At 45.6% G+C, this 23392-nt stretch overlaps 2 protein-coding genes and 2 long non-coding RNA genes across 8 annotated transcripts; 3 read left to right on the forward strand and 1 right to left on the reverse strand.

Moving 5' to 3' along the window:
• The first annotated feature begins 1740 nt into the window (after positions 1 to 1740).
• Positions 1741 to 11303, forward strand: LOC110078647 (uncharacterized). 2 transcript variants are annotated; one of them, XM_020793032.3, is made up of 5 exons: positions 1768 to 1956; positions 3049 to 3134; positions 3286 to 3418; positions 10093 to 10231; positions 10794 to 11303. In XM_020793032.3, the coding sequence occupies exons 1-5, from the start codon at positions 1907 to 1909 to the stop codon at positions 11085 to 11087; spliced, it is 702 nt and encodes a 233-aa protein (XP_020648691.3). In that variant the 5' UTR covers positions 1768 to 1906; the 3' UTR covers positions 11088 to 11303. The 2 variants fall into 2 exon arrangements, with proteins under 2 accessions (XP_072847566.2, XP_020648691.3); XM_072991465.2 differs by lacking the exon at positions 3049 to 3134 and having other exon boundaries at positions 1741 to 1956.
• A 146-nt stretch (positions 11304 to 11449) lies between these two features.
• On the reverse strand, positions 11450 to 21806 carry EMD (emerin). 4 transcript variants are annotated; one of them, XM_072991462.2, is made up of 9 exons: positions 21668 to 21806; positions 16869 to 16958; positions 15911 to 16003; positions 15742 to 15822; positions 15407 to 15487; positions 14343 to 14414; positions 13776 to 13879; positions 13624 to 13676; positions 11450 to 12130 (listed from the first exon to the last, which is right to left on the reverse strand). In XM_072991462.2, exons 2-9 carry the CDS (start codon positions 16948 to 16950, stop codon positions 11860 to 11862), a joined length of 837 nt encoding a protein of 278 aa, XP_072847563.2. In that variant the 5' UTR covers positions 16951 to 16958; positions 21668 to 21806; the 3' UTR covers positions 11450 to 11859. The 4 variants fall into 4 exon arrangements, with proteins under 4 accessions (XP_072847563.2, XP_072847564.2, XP_078242699.1 ...); XM_072991463.2 differs by having other exon boundaries at positions 16869 to 16971; positions 21668 to 21800; XM_078386573.1 differs by lacking the exon at positions 21668 to 21806 and adding an exon at positions 21374 to 21429.
• Positions 16295 to 18426, forward strand: LOC144587112 (uncharacterized). The gene is made up of 2 exons (XR_013542292.1): positions 16295 to 16358; positions 18212 to 18426. It is a non-coding gene; the product is annotated as an uncharacterized LOC144587112 (long non-coding RNA).
• Positions 21807 to 21887: 81 nt separating the features above from the next.
• On the forward strand, positions 21888 to 23349 carry LOC144587111 (uncharacterized). Its single transcript, XR_013542291.1, has 2 exons — positions 21888 to 22330; positions 22789 to 23349. It is a non-coding gene; the product is annotated as an uncharacterized LOC144587111 (long non-coding RNA).
• Positions 23350 to 23392: the final 43 nt, after the last annotated feature.

Genomic DNA, 23392 nt, shown 5'->3' on the forward strand with positions numbered 1-23392 from the left:
TAATGTTTTGCATGCTTTTCTTGAGATGGGCTGTCCTGTGAAAATGTGAGGTCATGTTGGTGGGCATGCTTGCCATTTGGTGGCAGTGTCCACCTAGTGTGTAGAGTGGGCTCTTGAAATGTTATGTGTCTACATCCCTTAAAGAGATCCCGCTCTCCAAAAACGTGGTATGCTACCTTTTTCTTGCCACTTTGTTATGTTATTGTACAACACAGTTAAGAGCCTTGGGCTGCAGTTTATTTCAAAGAAAAGCCGGCCAGGAGATAACAGAAGGTTTGTGTCCATATTTCATGACTTGAGCCCTAGTCTAGGGAAAAAACAAGATTATAAATAAAATATGATTAAAATGGTCTCTTCCTCAGTCATTTGGCTTAAGCTGACTATTCTTTTTCCCTTCAGAGATCACCATGCTTTCCCACAATATACTTGACTTGAGGAAAGCTGGAGGAGAGGGCAAGTTATGCTCTTCAAGATATATACACACAAAATGGCTTATATTCTCTTCACAAATATATAAAATGACTTATATTCTCTTCACAAAAGCCCTGTGTGAAATTCCATTTGTTTTTTTTCCCAAAGGGTGGTTGCAACTGGACGGGGGGGGGGAGAGGAGTAGGGGGGACCTTGCCTTACATGAATCATGATGCCAAGAATTCCTGGGCATGAGTCCCACTAAGCATTTTGTATAAATATGCCATAACCTTACGTTGCAAGTTGTGGGCCTCAGGTATCACCTTGGGCTACATTATTGCTTAACTCACCATAGGACTGCTCCATATTGTCCGTTAATGTAGCACCCCAGAATGCCGAAGAGGAGTTGATATTTTGTTCTAGAAAATTTCATGCTAGAAAGTTTCTGCATTGGCTTTATATGTAATAAACTATATTTTGCTGCCCATCTTAGACTTCTAAATCAAAAGTATGTTCGGTGGGATCAAAAGGATATATATATATAGTACCTGATTGGTACATTGTGTTTAGTAAGTCTAGCCTTGCAAAACTTTTGGGGATGGGCAGCTCCTTGGAAAAACTATATTTTTCATTTTCACTGAACCTTATTCAGTCGCCTACATCTTCAGTTTGCAGCCTGTATTTTGCCTTGGCCTGGCAGTGCTAATTCGAATACCTATGTGCTGTGCTGAGAGAGCCACGCCATCCAAATTAAAAACATGGATGTGAAGTTGAATTGGAAATTAGTGCGAAACGGGAATCCTGGGATAAGGTGAGCAGAAAACTGATGGAATTCACGGTTCATTTCCCTTGATCAGCAGAGGTGTTGGAGAACAAACAAAACGATATTTCCCTGTTAATTTGGGTGGCCGAAATGAAAAGACAGGAAGGTGAGTCAGCAGGGTCCTTCTGTGTGAAATGATGCTGATCCTTATATTTCTGAGCCTTAGAAAGTCCTCCCAGGTGCCTTGTTTTTAAAATTCTGACCTGACCGGTTGAGGGATCCCGGGCTTTTAATTTTAGCAAGTCGCAATAAAAGTGGTCTAGGCAAAAGTCTTGACCCTCCACACCTGCACCATGGTGCTCGCTGGGCCAGAGTCGGGGGTGTGTGTGTCAGGCTCATGGCTCGACCCCCCACCCCACCCCCGTCCTCAGGCGCCTTGGGCTAGGCTTCTGCTCGGTCCCTGCCTGCGGGATCCAGTTTCCCTCTGAACTGCCTCCCCGCTCTCTTCCCCGGTGCGCGCTCCTCGCCTTGCTGGGGGGGGGGCGCTCGGAGAGGGGGGGCGGGCGGTGACCGCCGGCCAGGGGAGGCGATGAGCTGCCTGTAATTGTTTCGCCATCCGGCTGGGATGGCCGCCTCTGGGCCACGCGATCTCTTCCTGGGGGAGATGGGAACCCAGGAGCTTGGACCCCGCTTCGGAAGGAGAGGCGGCGGCGGCGGCGGCGGCGGCGTAACATGGCAGCAGAACCGAGCGGGCAAGTGGATCCGGCGGATCGAAGCGGCAGGTGAGAGGGATCTGGAGAGAAGAGACCCCGAGGATCCCTCCGGTGGGTTGGAAGGCCGGTGGGGAGGAAAAGGTTCTAAGAGAAGCCCCCCCCCCCCAAACGGGATGGCTGCAAACTCCAGCGATCACCTGAACCCTTTCCTCTGCGCTGTGCTGCAGAACAAACCCCTGGTTTGAAAAAGGATGATTGGAATCGCTCGAGGGTGGCTTGAAACCAGCGTGTCATTCCAAGGGGTACGAGGTTCACACATTTATTCCACCCCTTCCAGCCAGGTCGGGTTTTAAAGATTATTTTGAAAAAAAAAAAAGTTTAGCAGAAGTGAAAGTGGCCTAACTCTGTACACACATCCTTTTTCGAACTACCTTAAATTCTCCTGGGGGTGGTCGTGGAAGGAGGGGGGGGTGAAACGTACCGCTTTCTCTCGCTCGCTCGCTCGCTCTCCAGCCTGGCCAGCTCGTGTCAGTCCGTGAAAGGCACTCTGGTTTCCCCCCCCCCTTCCTGCACATAAATTTTTTGGTTGTTCTGTTTCCTCTGCAAATTATTTTGCTTCTGATGGGCAGAAACAGCAAACGACAAAGAAAGGAGGAAGCAGTGACTTCGCTTCTAATGAGGAGCAGTAGCTCCGTGAATCCATTGGCCAAACTGTGGTAGGACAGCGATTTCAGAGCAACGCCAATAGTTAGGTGCTAGTATAATAAGAGGATTGTAAATTTAATCTGTGACCATTCATCATAGAAGAGTCAGATGCCGAAGAGACCCAGAAAAAACACACACTCACTCGCACCACAATTGCTCAGCTCTGCACCGGATGCCGCCAGGCACCACTTCATTTGGTGACAAGGATGATCAAATATTTTTTCTTTAGAAAAAAGGAAAAGGACATCAGTCTGAGAGGGGGAACAGGCAGAACTCAGAAAAGGTACTTTTCCAGCATGCCATTTTCTCTGCTGACTGGCAGGTTCCGAAAACAGTAGCCCGCAAGGGGAATTTTTTTTTCCAAGCTCAGGGAAGAGAGATCACCCTAATACCCACACCTTCAATGTCATCTCCCTGCCCATGACCACTGACCCCCCATTTCCTCTCCCTCACTAGGATTTCTCATGAGCTCTGGCTCTGGGCCAAGGCTCAGATCCTGGCTTTGCATCCCCCACCCCGCGGCATGGGATCCAGTACCTATGGTGAGTGCCTACAGAGGGGTGATGTGTGTATGTGTGTGCTGCTTTTGCAAAGAAAAAAGGAAAAGAGAGAGAGAGAGAGAGAGCTATAACTCAGCTCCAACGATCACAACCATAGCATTTTCTTATCTGTCCCCTTTTGTCTCCCTTCTAGCGGCTGCACGCTCAGGAATCCCCCCCAGAGGTGCTGAGGCCCAGCCTGCCACCTCTTTGCAGGTCACAAACCCTGGCAAAGGCGTTTGGAACCAGCAGCAGCTACATCGTGAATTACTGTTCACCCATCGCAAGTATGACCAGAAGCCCCCCCCCACCTGCCCTTGTGCTTTGACATTTCTCATGGTCAGTAGTGGTAGAGTGGGCTCAGGGCTTGCAGGGTCAAAGTCTTGGGATTTTTTTTTTAATGGCAGGGACTCTGATGTCATCTGCTACCCCTACAATCCTGTTCCCTCCAAGATTAGCTGCAACCTTCACAGTAGTTAGGAGAAAAATGAATTTTTCCAGGAAGAGCATATTATTCAAAGTTGTCTCTGTTGTGCAAAATATTTAAGGTTGGTTTATTCTTCATGGGCAATTAGGAACCAGTTTCCAGATTCCAGATGCTGATTATCCATGCATAAATTAAGCTGTGTCGCTCACTGTGGCAAACTGCCAGTAGCAAGGCTGTGGTCATATTACTAACATATAAGTAGCATGCAGCTGTTGCAAACTCAGGAACACATCTTATAACATGATTAACTGGTGCCTCGTTAGTTAGCATTGGCACAGTGACTTAACACAATCTAATTTAAGCATACATAAATCACCAACAGGATTCTGTCTAAAAATTTTACAGAAGTTCTTTATACAGACCAATCTATTTGCCTGCATTTCGGAAATCTCTTGGGGGAGGGGGCGGTTGCATATTGGGACAGTTGTGATGGACACCTTACACTTCTACATTTACCAATGCAGCATTGCGTATCCACAGAGAGTGCTGGGTGCCAGTCCTGAACTATTTTAGGGTTCCCTGAGGTTTTATTTTATTTTATTTTTTGCTGATATTCTTTGTCAGTCCTCTCTAGGTTTTTAGGTTTATTTTCTCTCATAATAAGCAAATAGGCTGTTGAGAGGAAACAAGGTGTTCCCCCTTTTGGAAATTCATATTCCAGCATTGAAAATGTAGTAATTTATTTTCAAAGAAAGAAAAGAAAAGAAAAGAAAAGAAAAGAAAGGAAGGAAGGAAGGAAGGAAGGAAGGAAGGAAGGAAGGAAGGAAGGAAGGAAGGAAGGAAGGAAGGAAGGAAGGAAGGAAGGAAGGAAGGAAGGAAGGAAGGAAGGAAGGAAGGAAGGAAGGAAGGAAGGAAGGAAGGAAGGAAGGAAGGAAGGAAGGAAGGAAGGAAGGAAGAAAGAAAGAAAGAAAGAAAGAAAGAAAGAAAGAAAGAAAGAAAGAAAGAAAGAAAGAAAGAAGAAAGAAAGAAAGAAAGAAAGAAAGAAAGAAAGAAAGAAAGAAAGAAAGAAAGAAAGAAAGAAAGAAAGAAAGAAAGAAAGAAAGAAAGAAAGAAAGAAAGATTGTGTTTTCCCTACCTTCTACTGCCAGTCTTCCCATTGTCTTAGTTTTTCACTTTTGCATCACACTATAAGCCAGCATTGTGGGCAGTTGTGTGACATTGTAGGCAGTGTGCAACTCAATTCTCTCTCTTTCTCTGTTTTCAGTGCTGTTTCTCTACTTTTTATGCCTTTCAAAATATATGTACTGAGAAATCTAACTGGATAAGTTGACTGGATGGCTCAGGCTGGGAGTTCGATTTCTCACTGTGCGTCCCAGAAGAGCCAGCTTGTGGGGCCTTGGGCAGAAGAAAGGAAGGGTAAACCACTTCAGAGTACAGTATTCTCTACCTGGAAAACCCTGAAAGGGGTCACCATAAGTGAGAACTGTCTTGACATCACATAATTTATTTTAAATATAATATGCAAGTAGAGTTATGTGTGCCTACTAACATTTAACGGAGGTGACTTTTAAGGGAATAACTGTGTATGGAAATTTCCACTCACACTAGGTCATCAGAAAAATATATTTGTTTATGTATAATGAAGACATGAGGCATAAACTATTACTAGATTTCACCTGTCTGCCTAATGTAAATGTACTTTAAAACACTTATAAGTATTTATGTCCTTAATTCTGAGGCACACAGACATACAAAAAGCCATTTAACAAAAACTAGTATTGGATAGAATGTGCCAAATGATGGGATTATATCTCATAAGGAGATGCCTCTAACATATCAGCTGCACCCATTCCCTGAGTTGGAAAATTAGTTTCAAGCACATACAGATGTATTTGTTGATTTGGGACAAAGTTCTTAGTGTCACCAAAGAGTTGATAGATCTTGGAGAAAAAATTACAACTCCAAAAATCTTCCAGATGGTATAATCTTTGGAATTCTAATTGAAAGAATTTTTTTAGCTTGGTGTTGGTGCTTTCCAACAAAGCCCTCTTAAATTAAACAAGAAATAAAAGGAACTGATCCATTCATTTATGCTGAGCAAGAGGAAATTAGACAAAACATTTTATCTGCTATCACCAGCCATGTGATTTTCTTTTCTTGTTTCTTTTTATATGTTGCATAATATACAAAATAGTATAAACTAATTTTGGAGATAATAACACTCTAGAACAAGGCTGTTTTCTTTTTGTTTTGTAATTGTGGGGGATTAAATCATATGTGTTGGAGATTGTCAGTCTTCTTACTTTAGCCCTGTCTTTTGCAATTCACTTAGTTGTTTTTCTCCAAGTCCCTTTTGGGTTATGGAACTTACTAGGTTCTGTTTCAGCCTTGCAAAGCCATAGAAAAGTATACCAAGTAACACTGGGAAAATGTTTCCATTCAATCTAAAAATGCATGCTTGAATGGAATGTGAGCTATGCTTGTGATGAATAAGAAAGTGTGTCTTCTGCAAACAACATTTTACAACCTCTCTCTTTCACTCTCTATATGTGTATGTGTATGTGTGTGTGTATGTGTGTTTGTATTAGATGTTTCACATTGCCTGAATGTTTATATACATTCTATACCTTTGTTCTGAGAAGTCCCACTGAGTTAAAGCTTTATTCCCAGGTAAGTGTGTGTAGTAATGCAGTAACCTATGGCAAGTCTCATGAATATTATTATTATTGCTCCATAATGGTTGGTGCACAACTCTATTAACAGTAATCTCTTTTTCTATCAGCTTTTGAACTTCTCTCCCTCTCTTTCATGCAATTCAAGGAGGATGGGTGAGGTTTCAGCAGAGAACTGAACCGAACAAGTCAGTTGCAGGGTTGAAATGTTGATCAGTTCGTGAACTGTGTGAATAAGTGCATGAGCATGCCATAATACGACAGAAAGAGAATGGAACATCACAAAATAATTTAGCAGGCATCACCATGGAAAATAACCATTGTGCATATGTAATATATTATACACACATACACGTGCACAGGCGGCCTCTTCATGTAAAAAATGCAGCACAAATCCCAAAACATGTGACTTATTTTTTTAAAAACACACCACTATGTGGTCTAGCTATTAATCCATAGGCATCTTCTTCACATACCGTACAATTCACACCCACATTGAACTCGTAGCCAACATATATGATCTTCTCTCAGCTCAGGGTTTTGAATGATCACGGTCCTGCACCTCGCTGGTCAGGAATCTCTTAGTAACCTGATTCACATCCCAGTCCGTGAGCCTGGGAGGGTGTCGCTTTTCTTTCCTCTGCTGGCTTGCAGCCAGAGTGAGTTGATCAGACAGAGCATTGGGCTTTTTTTTTTCTGCTCCCACTCACTGCCCTACTTCTCAGGGCCATATGAGACAAGAAAGCTTGCTGTATATAGCTCCTTTGCCCCCACCACCACCCAATCTACAGCTGTGGTAGAGGCCTACCTTTCATGTGAAAAAGCACAGATAAGGTGTTGTGAACAAATTTACATGGGCGTCACAGAAGATGGGAAGAGATTATTTTCAAAACAAGAGCTGTTTTTTGAAGAAGAGGGGAAAAAAGGGAGGCTGAGGGGCTGTAGTCCCCAAATGTCCTTCGACTACAGCTCTCAGAAACCCTGGCCCTGGAGTGAGTGGTGAAGGCTCCTGGGAGTTTCAGTCCAAGAACACCTGGAGGCTCAAGGCTGGGAGCCGCTGCTCTCTAGAGTGCATCAACCACGGCCACCTGAAACAGTCACAGCATCACCCAGGGTTACTTCTTCCTATGCGGCCTCTGGGAGGCAGCTGGCCTCTTCCACAGACTAAAACCTTAAATCACCTCAGGTAACATTATACATGACAACCAGTGTCATGTAGCAGATGGATTGTCAGATCAGGACTCAAGAGACCTGGATTCAAATCCCTGATTGGCCATGAAAACCTCTTGGGGAGGGGACAACGGTAAGCATACACCACGCCTTGCATATCTTACATCCCCCAAAAACTCTGTAAGGATGGCCACATGTTGGACACAATGTGATGGCACATAGTAAACAACACGGCACACCCACCTTACTATGAGGTGGTGAGGGGAAACCTGATCCTTTGCTTCCTCCCCTCACTGCAGGCCCCTCTCCTTTAAGACACAGTGACCCTGTGCCCTCTTTTAGAGAGGACGGTCCTCTGTGTGAAAGACTGCCAGAAGACAATTCTAGCTTGGGAAGGGTCTTCCTTTGGACGGGCTGCCCTACCTAGACCAAGTATGGTTTAAGGAAACATCCGGAAGGAGACAAGCCGGGCTTCTGAAGTTGCCCATCCACAGTGATGTGTGGCAGGATGGCAGACTGAAGAGCGGCAGCCCACGCAGTCTAATTATAGCTCTTCCCACTTGGCTGGGATGCATGTTAATTCTGGTTAAACTATACTAAAGAAAATTCTAGGTTGGCCTCTGTAAGATATATTAATTAGGGTATGCAAGTTTATATGATTTATATAAATTAGCGTATGCAATGTGTGAGAGACCACCCAACATTGAACAGTTCCCTTCCCACCCAGCCCTGGTGTGATCAGTAAGGCAGACAGATAGCTGCCTGAATTCGAAGCAATCACATGCAGTCAAGTAAGGTGTGAGGACTGGTTTCATCCCCCCGCCCCCCGATTTGGGCTATGCTTCATAGACTCTTCACATCTGCTATGTAACTAGGGCAGACTTGTGAGAAACCCTTCTTCTTGGCACACTGATTTCCTGTGTGAGAAACTCCTTTTGTGCAAAGGCAGAGTACTCCAGCACAGATGGAAAAGGTCAGGGTGAAGATTTTGGGGTGCCCTCTCCCCAGTTCTGAGTTCATTTATGAGGCGATGACAGTGGCACATCTAGTGGTCTAGTGAAGCCACAACTCACAGGATTGAAACACAAGTACTTTCTGGGTAACAAGGACGCTGACATCATCTGTCATCCTCCCATGGCTTCCCTGTTGCTTCTGACACCAGTTGCAATCCTTACGAAAGTTGAAGAGAGATCTGGATTTTCCCATGAACTATATATTGTTCCATGCTATCCTCAATGTAATGCTAAACATTCTAGTGTGGTTTATTCTTGAATGTGCAATTAAGAACCATTACTTTTACAGAAGACCTGCTCCCCCATATTTGAGGCAGACCTATCCAGCTGTTCATATCTTTTACTGAGTTGACTGTGAGAACTGTCATAATGAGCACCCACATTTTCACTGGGCCTGTTACAGAACCATCACCTCCTGATTGACCTGATCAGTGTCACAGGATGAGACAATAGCTACCAGCTAACATTAAAGCTCAAAAGCTTTTTTTAACCTGGTGGTGCTACAGCTGTCATGCTGCAGGAGTAGCACTGGTGGGTTGTGGTAGTAAATAAGCCGCCTTGGGTCCTTTCAATCAGAAAGGTGGAAAGAAAGAAAGAAAGAAAGAAAGAAAGAAAGAAAGAAAGAAAGAAAGAAAGAAAGAAAGAAAGAAAGAAAGAAAGAAGAGAAGGAAAGGAAGAAGAGAAGGAAAGGAAAGGAAAGGAAAGGAAAGGAGAAAGGAAAGAAAGAAAGAAAGAAAGAAAGAAAGAAAGAAAGAAAGAAAGAAAGAAAGAAAGAAAGAAAGAAAGAAAGAAAGAAAGAAAGAAAGAAAGAAAGAAAGAAAGGGAAAGGAAAGGAAAGGAAAGGAAAGGAAAGGAAAGGAAAGAAAGAAAGAAAGAAAGAAGGAAAGAAAGAAAGAAAGAAAGAAAGAAAGGTTGATTGTGAGCTGTGGGCAGGGCAGCCAAAGTGTCAGCTTAATAGGTCATGGCAAACAGCATGCTGGCTGCTAGAGGCCACTTCTGTCACACCAAAACTGCCAGGTAAGCATAGGCTGCCTTTGAAGGGGATGAGATACAAACCATTCTTTCTAAAGTAATATCACTGTAGATCTTAGTAGAGTACACAATCTCATGTCCCTGCCTAAGGTGCTCAGTTTAAAACATTATGGCATCAGGGAAACTGGACTATTTTGCTCTGGGAAGACGCTGCCCACCTTAGAAAGGGGGGGGGAGGGGCAGATTTAGTCACTTTTAATATTATAGTTTTACCTTGAGAAGCAATGGCTACTCCAGATTTTTTACCTCAGACACAATTGTCCCTCAGAGTTACATCTCACCTTTTCCCCCCATTTGAATGTTAACCTTTTTCTGAGGAAAAAGAATCAAGAATTATGTAGCATCTTCATGATAAGGCTACGAAATATACAGAGTTTAAGGGGCAATGTTCTGTAAATATTTTCAATTTATGTTTATCTCACAGCATTCTTATGAAGATGTTACATCATTCTTCCTCAGAGAAAGGACGAGGTGTTCTAAGACATTCATGGAGGGCTGCCATTGGAACAACTGTAGCACAGACCCGCCCAGGATCTGTGCTTTGATTCTGTGAAAGTGGAATGCATGTAATTTATTATTTTTTGGCCACAGCCACTAGTAAGAAGGGGCAATTACTGCTGTATTATTTTTAATGTTTCTCCTTTCAGAGGTTTGAGCCTCCGTTCTAAGCCAGAGCTGCTGCAGGTTCTGGAGCATCGGAACCGGCGCCGGGAAGGCCCAGAAAGTGCCTCAGAGCAGTCGCCTCTGGAGCAGGAGCTTCTGCGCCGGCAACAAAAACGAGGACAGGTAAGGCTCCAAAGTCAACCCAGTTCTCAGGACCCAAGACATTTTGCCCCTTGAGATGGAGCAGCAAATGGCACCCGCACAACCCACAAATCAAGGTTTGCGGGTTATGTGCCATAAAGTTGTTTCCAATTTAGAAGGTATGTGAGACATTTAAAAAAGAGTTTTATCATTACTCCCCCCAGTAAATTTCTAAGGCCAAGTAGGGATTTGAACCCAGGACACTCTATCTGCTACACTACACAGTACGTAGTACACCAATATAGTCAAATGATTTCAGTCGTTCAGAAAATGCCACATCTCCTTGTCCCTGACTGTACAAAGGAAATAGTAAAAGCAAATAAGTGGCAATTTTATCCCCTTTTTACACCACCCAAAATATGCTGCCTGAGGGACAGCTTCACTCAGCCTCATGGCAGGGTCAGCCCTGCTTGTGAGAGAGCAGACTCTGCCAGCATCTGTTGCAGGTGGGACCGGGGTGTGTGTGTGTGTGTGGTGGGTGTCTTGCAAATGGCCTTTCACAGCTGCCTCAAACAAACCCGGCTTTGTTGTTGTTTGTCTTCAGAACCTGCAGCAGGAAGCAACAGGCGACACTGTTGGGAACCAGCCAGAGTTCATCCGAGTCCGGGAAAACCTACGAAGGACGCTCCACTCGCGGGATCCCTCTCCCCACCGCACGGCCCTTTCCCCAACATCCAGCCCCTTCCTGCGCTCTCCTCTCACCAAAAGACAGCCCTTGAAGGCCCCAGCCACACATTCCCCTGTGGCCCCTCAGGCCGAAGGGCAGCCACTCCAGGGCTCCCCAGAAGCCTCCCTTCTCTCTTCAGCCCCACTTCAGTGCCCTCTTGGCAACACATGACCCCACAAACACAGAGTGTGAGCAGACACACCAGGGCTCCTTCCTCTTCCAGACCTCAGGGCAGCCTGAATTTCCTACAACCCTTGGTTCTAAGTCAAGGGACTCACTCTGCCCTTTAGAGCTGGGATAATCGGAAAGGGAAGGGAGGCTGGGGTTAGGTTTCATCTGGATCGCATGTCCTCCCTCTCACTAATAAAAGCCTGCCTCATCAAGGTTTACTTCTGGTTTTTTGTTTGTTTGTTTGTTTGTTTGTTATCCGCAGCTCAGGAAAAAGACTTTCAGCAATGAAAAGAAAACAGTAATATGTAGGATGGAAACAGCCCTGGTGCAGAGAGAGTTTAAACCACCAAAGAGAGACAACCTTACCAAAAAATATAGGTGGGTTTATTAGAGGTTTCAGACAGTTTTGTGTGGGGTTTTTTAAAGCTGGTTATAGGCAAACACTGGTTCCCTTTTCTTCTGGCTCCTCCCCGCCCTGCCCTCTTGAGATAAAAGCCACCCACACCCACAATTATATAAAGCACAAGCTACAAAATTAGCAAATACAAATGCCCCACATTAGCTGATTGAAGGGACGGATGGGCAGCTGCCATGATTTAGCAAAGTTGGTAGGAAACCCTCCCTCCTTTCCTGCCCCCAAATATAGCACTTCACTTCAGGGCTTAGAAAAAACAAAAACAAACAGGAAGGCACTTAGTGGATGTCCTATAGAAACATTCCGGGCTCTCAAGGAGCCAGTCTAGTGATTTGATGGGAATTGAGACAGGAGGCTTCACTGCTTCAGATAATTCATGAAGGGGTTATCATCAGCACCATCTTGCAGGAAGAAGTAGATGAAGGCTAAGAAGCCAGCCAGCAGGAGAAAAATGAGGAGCTGGGGCCAGAAGGGGAAGTAACGCTTGACTCCAGCGCTACTACCCGCAGCCTTTTCTGCTTCTTGGGCTCGGCGCTCAGTGTGGATGGCACGGCGTGGTTCCACACCCAGAGAGGACGAGCTGGTTGATTTTCGATGAAAGATGCTCTGGTAGGAACTGCTGCTGTCCCTGCAAAGTGCAACAGAGGAGAAAGATCATTACAGATTTAATGATCTCCTTCTACCGGAGTGCAATAGGAACCCCACCCTCTCAGGCCCTCCCTTAAGTCTCCTGCACATAGCCCACATTTTAACTTGGTCCTTGATCTCATCTTACTTATCATTTGGTGGCAGAACGGTTAAGACAGAGATATTACAGTATCAATACACAGTCAGCCCTGAAGTCAAATGGCTCTTTGTTTGTCTACTTAGTCCGGCTCTTGAAGATGTCACCACCCTATTTTTTAATCAGAAGATGCTAAAATCTGCAAGGAACTGACCGGCTGGCAATTTTCATCTCAAGCCTGGTGATGTCTTCCCTTTCTTCTTTTTCTGATCCACCTTCCTTCTCATGCAGTCAGACCAAGAGAAAGTCTCCTGTAGCTTCCTCATAACTGCAAAATCTGGTTTATTCTTAGGATAAACCAGAAGCTGTTAAGGAAACCTACAGTGCATCTAGTTTACCTCCAACTAATAGAATTTTGAGATCTGTAGTTTGGTGAGTTCGCTGCTAGTTGGGTAGCTAGAGTTGGGTAGCACAGTATAGGCACCACATCAACTACAAAGCCCAGCATTCCATGGGATGGAGCCTTGCCAGTTAAAGGAGCATTAAATAGCTATAGATGTGTAGCCTAGGCATTCTTCTGTTCTTTCTAGATAGCAGTCTGCTCTATTACTTTTAAAAAATGGACTTCTGCCGTTGTTAAGTGAACCACTGTATAGCCACAGAATTAATCAGCAACTGGCAAGCGTGTCCAAACCTTCTGGGTAACAGATTTTAAAAAGAACATTACTTGAGGCACAAACCACACTTAAACCCACTCCATTAACCAAGAGTTGTACAGAAATGCTAATTTATATAATGAAGCTTGTACAAGAGAAGTCTAGTGGGGAGTTCTTAATGGTGAGAAGTGACATCGCATCATAATGACTAACAGCCTTCGCTGTGATCAGGAACGTCTCTGGTTCAAGGATTGTGGATGCTGTGATTTCACTAGAGACCTGAGGCAAGTAACTTCCTCTTCCTTTCTAGTAGCTCCAGTATTGATATAATAAGGCTAGTCTACCTTTGAGAATTGTTGCAAGAATTCCAAATGATAAATCTGTACACAGTACTTTCATCATCTGAAAACACACTGCACAGATGTGATCATTAATACGACTGCCATTCTCAAAATCTGCTGCCTCAGACATCAAGGTGAGCAGCTACGGTCCTTTAGATGCTTTTAAACTTATGACAGCCATGACCTTGAGCCAGCACAGTCAATAGGGAGCAACTATGGGAGCTACAGACCCAAAATATGGAGAATCACAGCTGTCCACCTCTGCCGAAACACATGGTAGGATGACCTCTGGTCATTCCAGCTCTGGACCAAGACGTCCTTGACAAATTTGGCAACCTGCCCACTACTGCCTCCCTGTAATGCTCTTTCCTGAGGCGGCCCCTGCACAGGCCTTGCTTACCTCTCAGTCGACACGTCCTTCTGGCCAGCATTGTAAGGATACGGCTCTGCAATCTGAAAGGAGGCACAGGGGCCTGTCAGTACAAGGCCTAAGGAAGGATCCCAGCATCCGTAGCTTTCTTAACCTCTTTGCAGACATCGGAGACAACTTACCGGTTGACGGGCACTCACGAATCCTTGAGGGACGTTGCTGCTTAAGGAGGACACATACTGACGGTAGGAAGACGGGGAAGTCTCAGAAGAATTGAGATCCCTGTCTGAAATGAGATGGGGGGCAGGTGTGTGGGAAAGATATACAAAGCGATTAGCACTGGACTGAGGCAGAGTTGGAGCAAGGTGGGAAGGAGACTAGGTTTTCCGGATCTATTTTCTTTTTTTACCAGCAACTTTAAGATCTACCAATATACTACAAAACATACAAAATGAAAGAATTCTTAGCCCTCAGCATCCTTCCATGCAGTCCTGATTATTTCCACTTTCTTCCAGCTTTCTTCACGTTAACAGCGTAACTTGGGGCAATCCTCCTTCTGGTGCAGTTGTTCTCTGGGAACCATGGTGTCAGAAATCCTTGTTAACCGACTGCCCATCACACAGATCTACCAGAAGATCTGAAACTGCTTTCTACACTGCTCTGAATGAGGATGCATTGTTCTAAATCTGTTCTAAACAGAGACTCAAATCCTCGCAGATCGATATTTATGGTCTCTCTCTTGTTTTTACCTTCTGGAGTGTAGCTGGAGCGTCCTTCATGATGAAGCGAACGATAATTATGACTCAGGTAGGGACTGGCATCTAGAAAAGCACAAGAGAAGAAGGATGCTTAGCAAAAGAGTTTTCACCCTCCCATTATTTTAGATTTCATTGTGTGTTAAAACGCATTCCTAGCCCTCATGGCATAGTGAATAGATTGAGGGAAAGGTGGAGAGCAAGGAGTGACCCTGGACACTCCTGGCAACTTGTTCATCCTTCCTAGACATCAAATACACCCTGAAAGAAAAGCCAGACATTTAGCCTTTATGATTGCAAAAATAGAGGAGGAATGCAAGTGTGCTAGGAGGCTTGGTGAGGGCTTAGATGAAACCGGGGCCATTTCGCATAGTGAGACCAATGTCATTGTTTGAAAAGAAAAGTACAGATATTTCCAATGTAAAGAATGGCACATAAAAAGGGAGAAAGGGAAGGACGGTGCACCCTTGGCTGAGGCGAGGCAGCCCCGGTCGGTGAGGTCCAGGCCAAATAGCCTACTTGCCCCTAAACCCACAGGGCCTGTGTTTTAATACCTGAGGAGGTTTCAGAACCCAGAGCAGAACAGTTTGGGGAGTGGCTGCTGCTATTCCTGCCAGCCCCACACATCTCTTCCCCTAAGGTACAGAAATCAAACAAATTGTACAAAAATATCCAAAACATGGAAATTAGAATATATCTGTTAATGGTCTAGAAGGCTGATTTTGCCAGTGCAGACTTTAGCTTCTTGCTCTGTAGACTGTCTAAATCATGCAAAATCACAACTACTGCCCCGATAAATAAAGTTCAAATAACTTCAACTAAATTTTCAGCACAACTAAGCTTCCATTAGGTATGTGCTCTGGTTTCACAGGACTAACAAGGCTGGGCATGATACTGCATTGAAATGATAAGACAGAGATCATTTCATATTTCAGATGAGATAGTGAGCTCTTCATGTTAATTATGAACTACAGGAAAATATGCTTTCCCCAAAAACATTTCTGACCCTCTAACACAATCCACTTTCCTTTGGTAAAGGGTGCCTCTCCCACAGCTACCTTCGTTTTGATACTCAGAGTAGTATTCCTCAGTTCTTGGAGAGTCGTTTCCTCTTAAGTAAGTCCTTGTAGAGCCTAGAGCTGGGAAAATATAGGAAGAATTAGGAGGAGTCTGGACTGACACTAGAGACTGAACATTATTCCCCCAACACAACCTATGATTTCAAAACGCATGTTACAATCCACCTCTACTTTCTCCCAGGTATTCTCCTCTGCCAGAGATGCCCTTCTTGTTCCCTAGATCACGTTCCCCTCATGCCCTTGAATGGTGATTTCTCCTCTTTGATTCCACCCCAGCAATTTGGTTCAGCAGTTCTCTGTCCAAGATGCCTCACCTTCTCTCCCATAGCTGAGACTTTCCCTGCCCCGTGGACTAATGAAGGTCTCTTGTACGTAGCTTTCACTAGTACTTGGCTCTATAGGGGCAAAAGACACAGACTGTCAGAAGGGACGCTTAATGCCTGACAGGAATCCCTTTCTCTATGTTGTGCCCAGTTCTCTCACCTGTGTACAACACGGTTCCTCGAGGGGAAGGGAGCTTTGTCCGCTCAGTCTCGTATTCATAGACTTTCTTTTCATAAAGTTTCCGGGTTGACCCTGGAGTATAAAATTGTGATCAGAGGTTAATTGTGATTAGAGGATTACTATTTCCTAATACCTTCTACAAGCCAGTCACTCTCTTGATAGCTACTAAAACCTCTAACTGCTTTCCCTCTTTGAAACCTTGCCACCAGGTCACCTTTAACCTTTCCTTAGTTACTATCTGATGCTCTAACAGAAATCTTTAGCAAACACATGCCAAATGCCTCCCTCAACAAACCATTTCTACAACCTCAAATGATGCTTTTCATTTATTTCAAAGCAACATGGAGGTTCAACACAGCAGCAGTTCCTGGTCGTTCGCTGCCTTTCTCTCTGTTTTCCTTCTGAGGCTACACAAGACATAAGAAAGGTAAACACATTTGCTATTCCACGTTCCTCATTTCCTTTTAATGAGTGAATGAAGATGGATCTAATTTTTTAAAGGATAACTTATTTGAGGGATAAAGAATTCTTTCTCCACTCCACAATACCTCCTCCTACCCCATCCCTTCAGACATTTTCCTTAATAGCTTAGACCACCAGAGGTGGGCTCAGAGAAAACTGTTTAATGTGAGGATGTGCAGATAAACCTAGCTGGAATCAGGCAAGTTCATAATTCCTAAGCTATGTGATGCTTCTGCCTTGTAAACACAGCCTCCCACCATTATGCTCTGAACTGGCATTCCTTTCTTTTTCTTTTTCAGTATGCTGCTTTCGCCTTTGTCAATATTTGATTGATTGATTGATTGATTGATTGATTGATTGATTGATTGATTGATTGATTTAACTTATATGCCACCCACACTACCCAAAGGTCTCTGGGCCTTATCAAATGCAGGTGTGCCCTGGATAAATTCAAATGTAATACCACAATCCATACCAACAATGGGCCCATGGGGGATGCTGTATTTCTTCAACTGTGCAATGAGTTCATTATCTGTCAGACCTTTGTATTTTTCCATGGTGGTACCTAGGAAAATGAGCCGGGCAGAAGAAGAAGAAAAAAAGGAGAGTTACAGCCTGTACTCCTAATAGTAGTATTTTTTTAAAAAAAGAAAAGGGTATAGAATATTTGACTCTAAAATAAGCAAATACAGAAGTTTCACAAACCAGCATATCAGCAATAAGAACAGATTACAGTACTTGCAACTAAATTCTCCCAGATGGAGCATATGTACCTATTTCAGTTTCCTATTAAACTGTTCCCTATTAAGCCCTGATGTTCATAGAAATTGCTCCAGCATCCAGATAATGTTCCTCTCATCTCCCTTTGGATTGCTTTATTTTTCATGAGTTTATCGGCCTTTTTTACTCTCCCCAAACCCTTTGTTTGTTTGTTTGCTTGCTTGCTTGCTTTTGTAATGCTTTATATTCAAAAGGAGTTTAGCGCTATGGCACTTCCTAATACTAATGCAACCAGCCAACAAAAAATACTGAAACAACACCCCCACTACACATACATTGAAGCAGCAATGATGACTGTACCCTTGCCTCCCTGCTTGCTCAGTTGGTTGCTCAGGGCAGTCACATCACATTCTGTGCCGTCTCCAACCACAAATGGCAAAGTGAAAGACCACTTTGGGTGGAACAGGTGGGGAGGGCTCCCAGAAGGCAGCAGAGAATGGAGAAAAGCTGTTGCCTCAAGCCTGCTCCAGATAGGAAGAGCCCACTTAACTCCCTCTAGTGGAGGAAACACCTGGAATTTCTTAGAGAATGTGCGAAGTGGAAGAATGGGAATGCCTCCAGGTTACATTTTGTGCCTGATTCCAGCCCTGTAGATAACGGTTTGGATGCAAATCTCAGTAAACTTCTTTTGACTCAAAAACATGCCAAAGGTGCAAACTGACAAAAAATAAGGCTTCCTCAAAGAATTAAATCACTAGGAGTAAATGTGAAATGAAAAGGGGGGGGGGAATCAAGCTGTCACTAAAGCAAGTGTATACATGGGGGCGGGGGGGGAATAAGAGCTGAGCACCAACTTTGAGTCTGACACTGCAATGCAATTGGAAAACAGTGCTGTGTCCTCAGTTTTTCTCTGCACAATCCTGTATCAAATGGGAGGTTCTGTGAAGGGCACATGAGATGGGAAGGGACATGCAGAGCCTTTCCCACTACCCTGTCTCACAAGGAGGAGAGAGAACCTTGCAGAAGAATAGTTGACTAGCTCCAAAGGCAGCAAAGCTTCACCAAGGGCTGATTTCCCTATTTCTTATTGCAAACCAGCAAAGGATCACGAATGGACTGGGGTGGGCAATACGGAGGAGATGATGCAAGTCAGTTTATTGGCATGGGCCTTACATATGATCACCAAAGCTCAAAGGAGGGACATGCAACTTCTCAAGACACCTGTCAAGTGCCAGGAAAGAAGACTGCCCTCCTCCTCCTCTGTTCTCGCGGATTTTGTTTTCATTTAAAAACAGATCCATCCTACATCACACTTTGAAAATGCATTCTAAGCATTTAGATTTAAAAAAAACATGTTGAACAAAGACGGTCATGGATTCCTGGAACTTTGCAGCAACAGGGCCACTCTCCCACTCTCCCGGCACACCTCGGATCAGGGTCAGTTAGATACAGTATCTGGCTGGGTAGCTCAGAGGTCAGGAATTCAATTCCTCGCTGTACCTCCCAAGAAAAGAGCCAACCTATGTGGCCTTGGGCAAACTGCATTGTCTCAGGACACCCCTCTACCATTTTCAGGTAGTAGCTATGTTAGTCTGCTGCAGCAAATAAAATAAAATAAACAGTATTATGACACCGTGGATGTAAAGGTAACACAAACATCTTAGCACTGCTAAGCTGGTTAACACCTACAGCTGGATACAAATTGTTACCTTGTCTCAGTCCACAGTGATACAATTTAACAGCTTGGTAAATCTCAATTGAACAATTCCATGGAAAGATCTCCCTCTGAAAATCTGAACCACAATTAGGGGTCTTTATCCATCTGTTATTCCAGTGATAAGTTATTTAGCAGTTTACCAGAATCAGGACATTTTTTATTACAAAATGATGCACTTATTTCATTTCAAAAGCACCATTGAATGCTGTTGAACACAAATGGGCAATTTCCATAAAGCTGAAAGTTACAATTCTAAAGCAATGGGTTTCATAACATTTTGTGCAGATTTTGTATTCCTGCCTAAAATAACTTTCAACTTGCCATCATTTTGTAATGGATTCTGCAAATATTTTTTTCAAATGCAACTCATACAAACAAAGTTATTGAAAACTTGGAAAATCTCCCTGATTATGAAATCTGGGTTATATCACCTGAAATAATAAACACTAGCTATATGCCATTGTAGAACAAATAACATTCATACAGAAGCACTAGATGGTCATCCAGTTATACTGCCCCTTTGAGGTCTAGAAAATATTTACAAATCCTAGCTTCTAGCACCAACTTTAAGGTATCATTCATGGAAAAGGCTTAGTAAATATCTCTATGCAATTTATTATATTTTTTGTAATCACATATTTATTTATTATTATTATTTTATTTTATTTATTGTATTTTTACCCCGCCTATCTAGTCATTTCGACCACTCTAGGTGGCTTCAGTTTAACATGTATTTCAGTTTAACATGTGTTTAGTACTGGAAAAACTTTGACATACTAAATTTTACACACACACACACACACACACACAGAGAGAGAGAGAGAGAGAGAGAGAGAGAGAGAGAGAGAGAGCCACTAACATGGCTTTTGAAAAGTGTTGCTTTCTAAATATAAATAAAGCAATATGCTAAATCAGATTTTAATCTGACAAATTTTCCAATTCAAGCATTTTTCAGAACACCCACAAAACTGAAAACAAGGCATTGCTCTCAGTTCTGTCCATGTCCGAGACCCCACCAGCTAGATTCAAGCTGCACCGTTTTGAAGGAGGACTAATTTGTTGGCTAAAAGCCAGAAGTAAATGAAAGCAAAGAGCTGGATTATTTCCTGATGCCATTACTATAGTTGCTTTGTCCTGCACGGACATGGGCGTCTTTTAGCTTTCTTTCCGAGTCCTGCATCCTCACCCCAGTATGAAAGGAGATCCTTCACCCAGGTTAAGCCTATTTCCACATGACAGGCTGGGCTGGGTGTATCCCAGGAAATTTGTGGTTAAAGCTGGATATCTGCTTTTGCTGAACAGATAGATTACAGCAACACTTCAAAATGATCTGAACTACATACATGAAGGTACTGATACAGCAAGCTAAAAAAATGCCTAGAAAATTACTACCTAAGGGTTAGTAAGCATTTTTTGGTTTGGACAGAAAGACCCACTTCTTTTTAGTTAAGCAATAATAGTTCAAGGTGGGGGCAATGCTGGTTGAACTGAAATGCAATGCCAATAGGGAGGCACCAAAAGATGGGAACAGAACTGGGAACGGATGCTGGGTTAGGCAGAAGTGCCCTGTGCTTATTTTACCTGCACTGTGTACATGCCGAAAGAGAGTCAGCATTGCACAATGAAAGGCCTGGGGAAGGAGACACAGGCATAAAAAACTGGGGGGGGCGGGGAAACAGGCATCTCCAAGGAAATTAAGTTCTTGTGTATGCACACCTTTGTGCCAATGGGGTCCAGGGATCAGGGTCCTTCCAATATCCATGAAGGCTGCCTGGTGACCTTGGGCCAGCCAAACCTCACAGGGTTGTTGTGAGGATAAGGTGGGAAGAAAGAGAGGAAATGTACTCCTCTTTCAGCTCAGTGAAAGAGGCAAGGCGGGAGAGAGAAATCTACCGCCAGCAAGCACAGCAATTTTGTTTATAGGATAAAGACCCGGGAACCCTCAGCCAGCTTGAGCCCCTTTCCAAGGACTGGCTCGGCTCCAGTTCTCCAGAGGAGTGGACCATCTTCTCCTCCCGCCTTTTTTAAACATATATATTTATTTATTTACTGTTTAGGCCTGCAAAGACAAAAGGGAGGCGGCAGGAGGAGGAGTCCGGCCTCGGACAGCTCCTGCCAACTTTTGAAAAGTCAGCGCCGCTTCGGCGGCCCCCGCGCCTCGGCCGCGGAGGGCGAAGCCGCCCAAGGCAAGCGCCGAAGGCACCCCAGCGGGAAGAACCCCTAAGCAAGCGCCCGAAACCCGAGCCCTCTCCCTGGGATGGCCAGGGGGACTTGAACTGTTCTCCCCGCGGGGCCGAGAGCTTCGGGGACGCCCCTCGGTCCGGACGGTCCGAGGAAGGCGCCTTCGCTGATCACCAGGCGCGCGGCTCTTCCCCTCGGGCGGGCGGCCCGCCAGCCAGGCCAGCCCTGCCACCCGTGCCGGAGACGCCCCGGTCTCTCATGCCCCCAAAAGGCCTTCCCTGCCGCCCCTTCTGGCCTTCCTGCCCCCCCCCCCCGCCCCCGGCCTCGGCCCCTCTCCCTCCCTCCCGCCCCCCCCGGCGCACCCCGGCTCTCCTTCCAGCCTCAGCCCAGGGGGCCGCCGGTCGGCCAAGCGAGGCCGGGCAGGGCGAGGCGAGGCGAGGCGCACGGGGCGAGGGGGGGAGCGGCGGGAAAAAGCCGTCGTCGTCCCCCTGCGGCGCAGTCCGTGGAGAGGAGGCCGTGCGTCTTCGGGGAGGGGGGGGGGAAAGAAGCCTCCAAAGAAAAAGGGGGGACCCGATAAAGTGTTGGTGAGGAAGAGGCGCGGCAGGAGGCGGGGGAGGTGGGGGGGGGGAAAGGCGGGAGAACGACCTCGGCAGTACCTGCTATTCCGGGCGCGCAGGGCTCGGCACCATCGGGGAAGTGACTCAGGCGGGGCAGGGAGGGTCCGGCGTTGGGGAAGGCGGCGACGGCGACGGCGGCCCCGGCCCTCCCTCCTCCGCGTTACTACGCCGATCCCCGCCCGGCTTCAGGGCGGGCCGACTTCCCCCCGCTGGCTTCGGTGCTGGGCCGTCTCGTCTCTAGACGCGCCTTTGACTCGCTCGCTCGCTCGGGGCTTTGGGAAGCCAGCCGAAGCCGGCCGGAGAAAAGCGGGGCCGGCCCTTGAGAGCAGATCAGCAGCGCGATGCCTTTCTTCCATCGGGCGCCGCCTGGGGCTCCCCACTGGACGCCCACCCCGGGGCCGCCTTCGGCTCCGCTTCCAAGGGCCAACGGGACCCCTGGCCGCCCCGGAGACACCGCCACGTTCCGGATGCGCGTTGTCTCCGATGCCGGGGTGCGCGTAGGGGAAAGGAGGCTTGCCAAGCCCCGTGGCGGCTGACTTGGATGGCCTAGTGGGTGCGGTGGGCCAGAAGGCTCGGGTTCAAATCCGCAGCCCCGCAGTGGAAACGTACTGGGTGTGTGTGCGTGTGTATGCATTACGGGCAGAACCAGTACCAATATCTCAAGCACAGACTAACACGGCTACTTCTCCTAAATATACCAAGGTACTGTATACATATCTTAAAAACTCCTATAAGGGTAGCCATAAGCGACTTGACAGCACGTCACAACGAGCGGTGCACCTTATCAGACAGGTGAGGTGCAGGTGTTTACTTAGCAAACAATAAGGGACCGGGCTCCCAAGTGTGACAAAAGATGGGAGTTTGCTCAAGTCTGCGTGCTTATTGGGTTGGACTGGTTTGTGATCGTGAGAACAGTATCATAAGGTGATAGTGGTTGTTGCATCTTAACCCTCGTCCAGGCCAAAGGGAGACTTTAGTGTCCCAAAGTCAGGAAACCCCACCTCCTCTCTTGAACCAATGCAAACAATGTCCCAAAGTTCCAGCAATTGCCATGTAAAGGAGTTGCTTTGTTTTTTTTTTTTTTACAAGCAAACAAACAAAAACAAGAGCCCCCTACCAATCTACTGCTTCTTTTTCCTTGCAATGCTTTTGCCGGATAGGTGGGACTCGTTCAGTCCTGGAAGGCAGCCCATCTAAGAGAAGGAAAACTCTGATTCCAAACCTCCACTGCCTTGTGGCTACATCCACTCATGGAAAAGACTTCAGGAGTTAACCTCGAGGCAAAATCCGGAGCTGGAGTCCCGGGGGCAGTTTGTGTGGTTCTGCCAACTCCTGCGACATCCCTGGAACCAGTTGTATTGGCTCTTGCCTTTCCATTGGACTATTTCAGTGATGTGGAGAGGGGGGATCTGCTGCTTGGGTAACAGCCTATCCTCTATATTATTTTACTCCAGCTTCGTATACAGAGTCAAAACACTAGACGCTGCTCCAAGTCCTCCATATAGAGCACGTTACCATAGTCTCCCAAAACTGAAGGATGTCTATGATTTTTTGTGTTCTAGAGATTATGTAATGGAAGGGGCAAGAAGAGGAAAGGGGGGGAGTGTCACGCTGTAGTTTGGGAAGCCCTGATGCCAAGAGAGAGAAGTGGCATATTAGGGACCAAGGTGGTGGGGTGGGAACATTGGAATTCCAGAAATACAAGATGTGGTAACCTTAAACCTGTCTCTGACTCTTCTGCTAACCCTTAATATACTGCAATTC

The sequence above is a fragment of the Pogona vitticeps genome, chromosome 2 (assembly GCF_051106095.1).
Source record: "Pogona vitticeps strain Pit_001003342236 chromosome 2, PviZW2.1, whole genome shotgun sequence".
Taxonomy (NCBI): domain Eukaryota; kingdom Metazoa; phylum Chordata; class Lepidosauria; order Squamata; family Agamidae; genus Pogona; species Pogona vitticeps.

Bases quoted from the DNA above. Each gene is read 5' to 3' on its own strand.
- LOC110078647 (XM_072991465.2), top strand. From the start codon at position 1,800: ATGGCCGCCTCTGGGCCACGCGATCTCTTCCTGGGGGAGATGGGAACC. The intron at 3,419-10,092 runs GTATGACCAGAA...TTCTCCTTTCAG, and splicing joins TTACTGTTCACCCATCGCAA to AGGTTTGAGCCTCCGTTCTA. The intron at 10,232-10,793 runs GTAAGGCTCCAA...GTTTGTCTTCAG, and splicing joins GGCAACAAAAACGAGGACAG to AACCTGCAGCAGGAAGCAAC.
- EMD (XM_072991462.2), bottom strand. From the start codon at position 16,950: ATGGAAAAATACAAAGGTCTGACAGATAATGAACTCATTGCACAGTTG. The intron at 16,004-16,868 runs GTATGGATTGTG...TTTATACTCCAG, and splicing joins CCCCCATGGGCCCATTGTTG to GGTCAACCCGGAAACTTTAT. The intron at 14,415-15,406 runs GTAGCTGTGGGA...GTGCTTTTCTAG, and splicing joins CTCTGAGTATCAAAACGAAG to ATGCCAGTCCCTACCTGAGT.